The sequence below is a fragment of the Glycine max genome, chromosome 18 (genome assembly GCF_000004515.6).
Source record: "Glycine max cultivar Williams 82 chromosome 18, Glycine_max_v4.0, whole genome shotgun sequence".
In the NCBI taxonomy this organism is placed as follows: Eukaryota; Viridiplantae; Streptophyta; class Magnoliopsida; order Fabales; family Fabaceae; genus Glycine; species Glycine max.
In genome coordinates this window covers 53882216-53891801 of record NC_038254.2, presented here as the reverse complement: position 1 = coordinate 53891801, position 9586 = coordinate 53882216, and the positions used below count along the sequence as shown (strand labels likewise).

The 9586-nt window shown below is 31.1% G+C and overlaps 1 protein-coding gene across 4 annotated transcripts; it reads left to right on the top strand.

Moving 5' to 3' along the window:
• The first annotated feature begins 3822 nt into the window (after nucleotides 1-3822).
• LOC100812876 (ELMO domain-containing protein A) lies at nucleotides 3823-9586 on the top strand. Of its 4 annotated transcripts, XM_006602801.4 has the most exons (10): nucleotides 3826-4349; nucleotides 5302-5411; nucleotides 5985-6053; nucleotides 6232-6347; nucleotides 6444-6498; nucleotides 7438-7488; nucleotides 7611-7731; nucleotides 8345-8392; nucleotides 8788-8882; nucleotides 9010-9586. In XM_006602801.4, the coding sequence occupies exons 1-10, from the start codon at nucleotides 4265-4267 to the stop codon at nucleotides 9109-9111; spliced, it is 852 nt and encodes a 283-aa protein (XP_006602864.1). In that variant the 5' UTR covers nucleotides 3826-4264; the 3' UTR covers nucleotides 9112-9586. The 4 variants fall into 4 exon arrangements, with proteins under 4 accessions (XP_014626627.1, XP_014626628.1, XP_006602864.1 ...); XM_014771141.3 differs by lacking the exon at nucleotides 8345-8392 and having other exon boundaries at nucleotides 3823-4349; XM_003552441.5 differs by lacking the exon at nucleotides 7438-7488 and having other exon boundaries at nucleotides 3828-4349.

Genomic DNA, 9586 nt, shown 5'->3' with positions numbered 1-9586 from the left:
TCTAAAGTGTATGAAGAAGCTTTGTAATAAGGAAACAATAATTTGTGAAATAATATTCTGATGAAATCTAGTTTTGCTAAGGTACCTATGGATTGTGAGAGATCTATCTTTGAAAACGGGACAATATCCATCGCGATGTCGTCTAAGAAGAAAAGTACTTAAAGTTCAATGTCTCAAGATCGAATCTAATTGAGTCAACCATTTATGTCTAATATATATTATTTAAAAGAGATTGTGTAAAATTACTAATTTGGAGGTTGAATGATAATAAAGAATCCTAACAAGATACGGCATGTGTATGGATTCTTATTACTCTTTATTTCAGTTTATCATTAGTGAAAATAATTTTTAAGATAAATAAAGAAAAGTAAAAGAAAAAGTTAGTTTTTTTTAGTATAATAGTGGTATAGGTGTAGTATATTGGTGAAGCTGAAAGTGTTCTCTACACACACTTTTCCAAATGAACTTCCCTCTGCACCCATCATGGCCGGGCCATGTTTGGTAACATCCCATGTGAATGTGACTTCTGTTTTCAAAAACTTAGAGAGCATTATGGTCGACCCCAGCTTACACAGACACATGATGCTGTCTAATGCTCTCACAAAGTTTTAGCACGTTCAAGAAATAATCTGGGTAATATAAATTTTATAGCGTTTTAAGGTTTTGAAATCGGTGTCCAGCAAATTAAAAAAATTCATGAATTAATAATCACTACTATATTTGATGGAAAAAGAGTTTGATTATCTTTTGATTTGTTTGATTTTTAATAATATTTAAACCCCATTAGAGAAAATTTTCTTGTTCTAGAGGAAAAAAGAAACTAAGGAATTATGGGACATTTGCTAAAGAATTTTTTTTTAAGAATATGAATTATGATTAGTGGGACTCATGAATTTTGAGAATAATATTTCCTGGAATAAGTAAAATTTATTTGATTAGTCATTAAAAATATTTAGATAAAATATTTTAGAATTAAAGGGTTATGTGACATTTTTATCAATCATTTAAATTATTTATTATATTAACAAAAGTAACATATATTTTTACTGTAATAAAAAAAATTAAATTTAAAAAATAAGATTCTCACCTCATAGAAAAATAACATTGTTACCCATAATTTTTTTTAAAAGATACCAAATATAGGAAATTAAGATTCTCAACTTAAGATTAAGAAACCCAAAACTTCCCTCTTACCAAATACCTCCTATGTGTCAAAATAATCACCAACCAACCTCCAACATAATATTTTTCCTTATTATAAAAGCACAAAATCACTTAACACAATTAAACCTTAACTGGAGTTCCAAAATGTATTTGAAAACTATCATAATATCTACTATCAAATGATATTTATAGTCATGATATATATATATATATATATATATATATATATATATATATATATATATATAATTATACAATTTCAAAATTTATAATTAATTAATAGAAATAATATATAACAAGTCTAATATTTAAACTTTATTTACAATGTTAGGCGCATACTAATACCAACTAATTATAATTTAGATTTTAGTCTGTTTCATTTTATAATATAATACCCTAAAATACTAGCCTTTTAATGGTTGATTTAAGTAGACTCGAGCTAGGTTGTTGTTAATTATTTGTAACTAGACTAGATTCATGAATCTCAACAAATAATTGCTCTATAACCTCTTTAACTTTTTTAAAACTCGACTCATATTAATAAATCATATTCAGCTTAGTTGGCCTCCTTGGATATATTTAGAATTTGTGATAGATTTATGATTTATATAACATTTGAGAGAGTTATTTACTAATATGTAACGGAAAAAGTTGTGCTACCAAGTTGAAAACATAAAATTATAGAGCAGCCAAATTACCATTTCCTCCCCTAAACTTTGTCAATATTTTAATATTAAGAAAGGTAATTACAGAACTTCAAAAGAATTTTAAGTGCCCTAAAAAAAGAATTTTAAGCTTAATCCATGATCAAGTAATTTAACAGTTGAATTATAGCATTAATTATTAGTCCCAAATTTTATAAAATTGAACAACTACAAATATATAATCAAAGGGTTATCACACCCACAAGAGTTTAATTTATCTTTACAAATACCATTACACTCATTTTTCGCTCATTTTTCCTAGTAGAAAAAACAGAAGGACCAATGAGATATTATCTTACATAATTAAAGGATGAACTTAACGATAAAACTATTTTTAAATACTAAAGCGTTTACTCTATAATTTAATTATCATATTCCAATGGACGCATCACGCACGTTAGAAGTTCAAATAACATTTCATTAATATTTAGTATTACAAATATACAAAAATTTTGTTGAAAGCAAAAACTCAGTCAAACGAGTAACCTAACACTGTGTATGTTCTCCCGTTGAATGAAATAGAACAAGAGGGGGTGAGTCAGAAAGAAAAAAGAAAGCAACTAAACGAAGTTTCTTTTTCTTTCACTGAATATCACTTGTAAGATTATTAAAGAAATGAAATAAAGTTTCATTATATTTTGTTACTGCAGTTCATTATATTTATGTTCTGCTCCATTTATCCTAAATTTGGGACGAATATATAATTTAGTTTTTCAAAGAGAAAATGATGAGAATGATTTTCTTTGTGTTATATTTTTTTTTTTCCGTGTGTTATATGTTCCTTCCTCGTTAATTTTTAAATTCCCAAACAAGGGAATTCATTAACCCTACCCACGTGATTTTCTTTTAGAAGTAATAAAAAGTTTGGTTTGATAAATTGACGTGACTCAATACGCTTTTTGTGATTTCTGGAAAAAGGGTTTTTTAATCATGTACAAAGGTGGTTTAAGTAGCCTAAAACCTGATTTGGGTTGTAAGTCAATTTGTGTGCTATTTTGAAGATCAAATTAATTAATTTTCGTTATCTACGTTCAATTAGCTAGTTTGAAGAATACTGTAAAAAAAAAAAGCTAGTTTGAAGAGTCAGTTCCCACTAGCATGAAACATTGAAACCTTCTGTTCCACTTTCTCAAAAAAAAAAAAAAAAGAGAGTAAAAATTAATTAATCCATTTAACTCACTTCACGTGATGGGCATGGATGAGAGCGAGATAGGACTTTAAACCCACAATTGCATTTTTACAAAGATATTATGAGTGTCTTTGGAATCACATCTCTTCCTTTAAATTAAATATGCAAATTAGCAAAAGTTACAACTGATAACATTGCATTTGATACGCATTTCTTCATATACTTTCGGATATATTTATGTTCAACTTGTCTTAATGTAAATCTCATTTAATAATAAAATAATCATTAAATATAACGTGTTAAAGAATATTGTCCGAACATTTTTCATGCACATTAACACGTTGGAAAAATTCTTTAATACAATTTTTAATATATTTATTAAAATTTATAAAAAAATTTAAAATTTATTTATGAATAGAAACACTTATAAAACAGATTGAACCGAGACTTGTACAATTTTATAATTTCTTAATAATATAAAAAAAATATTTTTTAATAAATTTAAATAGTAAAAAATGTATTAAAACGAACATGTAAAAAAATATGTTATTAATATTGTCTATTAATAAATTATTTGTCATTCAATCTTAAATACTGAATTCATTTAATAAACTAATGTTTTCTAACAAACATTTTTCTATAGTATAGATTAAAATCGAATTTTTTACCGCATGTTATTGCTAGCCAGGTTATACCATATCAATAAAACATTTTGTGTGTCAAATAAAAATAAAAATGAGAAATTGAAAATAATAATAAGTATTATTATCACTAATAAAAAATAATAATAATTTGTCACAAAATAAATGCGGCATATGTAAACGAGAGAGCGCAACCGCAACCTCAAGCGCAGTCCTGTCTGCTTCCGAAACGTTGAGATGGTGAAGAAGTAAAGGAAGGATGCCTTAAACGTGCGTTTTAGAGAGAGAAAACAAAACCAAACAAACAAACAAGTCAGAATCTCTTCTCTTCTCTTTCTCTATCGTAACTCTCTTCTCTGCTCTCAGATCTTCCAAAACCCTCCTTTCCTTCATTACTAAAATCACTTCTCTTCAAAGATTCTTTTTCTCTTTCTTTCTCAGCCTCCACTTCTTTTTTCTTTCCCGCGCCCTCCAACCGCTTCTTGCTCCGTTTTTCCCTTCCCGCATTTCATCTCACTTGCATTTTCCGCTCCGTACGGAATTGTTGTCCACTCTGCAATTATTTTCCGGGAAAAACAGAGCATTCTCCCGATGACAGTAACATTTTTGTGAGGAAGTGAAGAAAAATGGACGATAGAGGCGGTTCCTTCGTCGCCGTGAGAAGAATTTCGCAGGGTCTTGATCGAAGCAACACGTGCCATTCAAGTTCCGGTAAAAAAAAAAAAAAAAAATTCTCGTGATTTTCGCGTTTTTTCATTGTTTGATTCATTCTCTATTCTCTCCCCCTCTCACTCTCGTAATAGTCTTTGATTCGAGATTGAACTCGGGTTTTTCACTTGCGTGATGTTTGCGGATGTTCAAAATTGCGTTGGTGGGCGAATTACCGAATTCATTATTCATAAATACAGCTACTACTTTTTAGTAAATTTTAATTAATTAATAATAATAATTATTATTATTATTTTAATTTTGATTGGTCTGAGACTTTGAGTTGAGCTTGGTAGAGATCTCTATGGAGCTCAGTTTACTATCAAAAAGGTGTAAATTAATCTTATCTTAGCGTTAAAAGTTGTTTAATGTGGTTAATTTATGGGTTCTATCTGTGGTGGTGTTATATCACAGATCTAGCATTCGTGAAATGCATTATTAGTGTTTATGTATATTGGAAAATGCAGATACTGTTGTATTTCTTTCTTTTCATTCTAGCGTGAAGCTGAGTTCTACTGTTTAGGTGCAGAAATAGTGGGAAATTATGAATAAAGCAAGCTTGTTGGGTGGCACTATGATTGAAACTAAGCAAGTGGATAGCATAATGATTAAAGCAAAGACCACTCTTCCCTCGGGTTATATATGGTTGCTTGGCTTTGTCCTTTTTTCCTTGTCCTGAGCATAGACAATAATATGAGTAATAGAGAACAAAATATCTGTCGCCGCTCAAAAAAGCGATAGAAAGGGAAACGGTGAAGGGGTAGGCAATATTTTGTGGTTAGGATAAGGTGGGTGGTTGTAGAAGCTTTGGTGAACAACAGCTGTGGTGTGCTGAGGAATAATTAATTACTCATAAAACACACAATTGATTTCCGTCGAACAAATTTATTGTAGATTTGTGACACAAAAATTGGAAGCTCAATCTTCATTTATGGGCAATTTTGTTTTGTTACAGCTGAGTTTGTGACAGGATCAACAGCATGGCTTGGCAGAGGTCTGTCCTGTGTCTGTGCACAGAGAAGAGAAAGCGATGCCAGACCCTCTTTTGATTTAACTCCGGCCCAGGTAATGCTTTTTTGTGATTTAATTACTGAAGCAGTAATTTGATAGTACTCATTAAGTAATTCTGTTAATTTTTCTCTTGGGCATCTTCCTGCAAAAAATAAATAAATAAACAAACGAAATTTTATAATGTGACTTTGTTGATGATGTGCTTCTTCTTTAAATGAGATAAGCTTCTTTTGAACTATTTGCAGCAACCAAAGCCTTTTCAGAATTTCATGTGATAAAAGCATAGAGCTATAAATTCTTATTGAAACATCTACCTTTTTACCAAATATAAAAAATAAAATTCAATTGTATTTCGGGCTATGTGTTTTGTTTATTGTTTCTGGAAATTTCACTCATTTTGAAAAAAATTGTAGTTACGTACAATTTATAGCTTGCTCTGAACTTGTAACAGCTTCTTTGACACCCATGTTTCACATGCTTGGTTTTTTTGTTTGTCTTATAATGTTTGCTTGTGTTGCATACCTTGTGAGATCAAAATAGCATTTCACTCTCTACTTATTCTTTCTATTAAATATTGTTTATAACTATGGCATGACAAATTCTTAGTGCTGAATCTTCAATTCTCAGGAGGAGTGCTTGCAGAGGCTACAGAATCGCATTGATATTCCATATGATGGTTCTATCCCTGAGCACCAGGTACTCCTTCTATTGATATTTTTCAAGTTGTTGTGAGTGATATGGCAATAACTATGAAGTCTATCAAAGACTTTAAGCCATGTACACATTACTTTATGTGCTGCCTTTGTCTTACCATGTGTGCAATCTTTATCTCTCAAGAATGTAATTTAGATTTGCTTTTGATGCATTGCCTTAGGATGCCCTAAGAGCTTTATGGAGTGCTGCATTTCCTGAAGAAGAACTCCATGGTTTGATTTCTGAGCAGTGGAAGAACATGGGCTGGCAAGGGAAGGATCCATCAACAGATTTTAGGTAGATATTATTCTAGATGTTTTAATCTCTATGCCATATACTGTCTTTAGTCAAACTACTTGTTGTTAATAATGTCTAAATGTGTATATTTGGTAGGGGTGGTGGTTTCATATCATTGGAGAATTTGTTGTTTTTTGCTAGGAATTTCCCGGTATGGTCTCTTTCTATTTTTGTTCACATTTTATTGTATTGTAAAAAATATTTTTGAGCCTCTTTTTTACTTGACCAAAATCAATGCATAGATTTAGATTGTTATAAATAAAGCTTATTTGATCACTTGAGGGGATTAACAATGCAATCATATTAGGATTTCATCCAAAAGAAATGCCATTTGTGTTTCTAATTGTAAATAGTTATGGGACTTCTGTAGATAAATATTTTGTTCTAGGATATTTATCTGTTTGAAGAATGAGTACTTCCTCTTTTTAAAGTTAAAAATGAGGGATTGTCATCTTTTTCTTTCTTGGTTCTTGCATGCTTTATTAGATGGTTGATGTGGCGGGAAAAAAATTAATAGGCAACAATTTAGCCGAAATCCTTTCTGATCTGAATAAAATTCTTGTGTTCTGATTTTGGACTTCATGATAGAAATTTTTTGCCAGATTAATTAGTTCTTTTGCTTTATCTTTGACATATTTGTCATGCATTTTAGGTTGAATTATAAATGAGAAAAGAGAATCACATTGAAATGAATTGATCTTGTTTTTCTTTTCCAATGGTCTCTGTCTGTTGAATTACACCAGCCCCATCAGAGTCAGGTAAAATATACTAATATAGTCAAGGAACTTCATAGTAATTTTTTTTTTTTGTTATTCACTGTTTTCTGGATGTTGAAAATCTGTGCGTATCTTAGCAATGTGAATTGGATACATAGTGAGTTGTGATAATATATGCCTTAAATGCTTAGATTCTTCAGATAATTTTCTAAAATAAGGTGTCCTCCTTTTCATGCTCTTATCCCTGGTTTCCTTGTATATTTTTACTTTCTTGGTGTTGAATAAGCATAGACTACATATTTCATTTGTTATGAGTGGTTGCCAATTTTGTTTAAGGAATATTATGTATCAGACATGTCACTGTGATCTTTCAGGTTTTACCAGACACATTTTTTGCGTTTCTTTTAGACCCTAATTCCCCAAGGGTTTGTCTTTTTTACTCTAGTCTTGGTTCAATCCTCCAAGAACTTTCGGGTCAACCTAAGTTTGAATCAGTCTTTGCTATTCATTTATCTTAATCATAAAGCTTGAACTTTTCATTTTGTAGAAATCTTTTCAAGACCTTTTACGGAAGCAGGAAGGAGATCGGTCAGTGTGGGAATATCCATTTGCTGTTGCTGGTGTTAACATCACATTCATGCTTATTCAGATGCTGGATCTTGAAGCAGGTTATTTTACTTCTCCTTTTAGTTTTCTAGTCTCCGTATATTTCATCTATAAAAGGATGAATGGGGGATGCCTTTATGTATGGGCACATTTGTTTCCTCATTCTGGTCTGGTGATATGTCAAGTTCATAGAGCACTACTACCAAATAACCCTTAGAATGTTATATGCTGACATAAAATTTTACCAGTTACTCTTGTATAATCCAGTTACCACTGATCATTATCTGAGTGATGGCTAGTGCCACATTGTAATTATAAGGAATTAGATTAGATGTGTCCAAGAGTTATCCCACCAAGAGCATAAAGTTTTTACTTTATTTGAAAGAATGGAAGTTGGCCATTCCAATCCAATGATGTAGGCCAACCTTATACATCCACTCCCCACTTTTAAAAATTTTATGATAATTTTTTGCATATTATGAAATTGTTTTCTCTTGGTTCAAATAAATATGGCTTGTTACCGATTATAATATTTTCGATTATATTTCTGATGTTAGATATCATGAAATTGCATGTTTCTTAATGCAGACTATTGCAGCATAGATGTTTTTTGCAAGTATGAAATGAATTGAATTTGCTCACTATGTTATCTGTTACTAATGCTTTCCTTCACAGTCAAACCTCGGACACTGGTGGGAGCAACTTTCCTAAAATTTCTTGCAGGTGGCCTTTATTATTCCTCTCATTAATCTATAAATTTTACTTGTATTTTTGTTCAGTTTGGATGGGAAGCAGGGAGGTAGGAACTTAACCATAACAAAATGGAAAAATGTTACAAAAGTATTGGGTACATTTGTTTTGATTTAAAAAGGCATTTTTTACGGAGCATGTTTCTTCCACTACCTCTCTTTCACTTATCTTTTCTAACTTAAATTTTTTTTCTCGTCTGATTGGTGCTATATAATTTGTATTAGATTAATGAAAAATCTTTCATGTGAAATGGCATTGCTTGACGAAAATACTTGTGTTTATAACTTTTACATGATAGTGGCAGCAGTCTTCATTTTGTTAGTTTTCTTTTTCAAGTTCCTAAATTCATTTCTATGCTTGTTTGACAGAAAATGATTCAGCTTTTGATCTTCTCTATTGCATAACATTCAAGATGATGGATCAACAATGGCTTTCTATGCGTGCTTCATATATGGATTTTAATGTATGTATTTATCATGAATTTATTCTGTAGAGATTATGAAATATTATGGCACTAGCAAATTTAATTGAAATATGTAAGTTTACTTGGATTGCTAGTGATTATCAACATGCTACTTATGTTATAACAGACAGTAATGAAGTCTACTCGCCGTCAGCTGGAGAAAGAGCTTCTGCTTGAAGACATAATGCGGCTAGAAGATGTACCCTCATACAAACTTCTCACACGATAGTTGTTGATACTTACTCCAAGCCTACTCTACTAGTTTTAACCACAAGGTTGTACTTGATGTGATGCTACCCTTATAATTTCGATTCCTTCCAATTCGGCTTTTAACCTTCTAACAAGACTGAGGTGAGCCTAAGTATGATATCATCAAGGTTCTGGAGTCAGCAGTTGAGCTTTTAATCTAGTTGGAGGATAATATTGTGGGTGGGACAAACTGCCAGGGGAGTCTGAAATGTAGGTTTGCTTGGTACCAAAAAAGATTAGATTGTAATGAATTGTGGTTTGCCTATATATTTCCTCAATGTCCATCAATGGGCAAATATAGCTTGCAGTATTGTAATTCAGGCAGTTTGTACCCTTTTTTCTGGTCTACAGGCAGGTGTACCTAAGTAGGTAGATTCTGCCTGGGCCTTGTTTGTGGAGGAATTGATATACTGCATATTGTTGTTTGAGTAAGATTTAATGTTTGAGTTGATGAA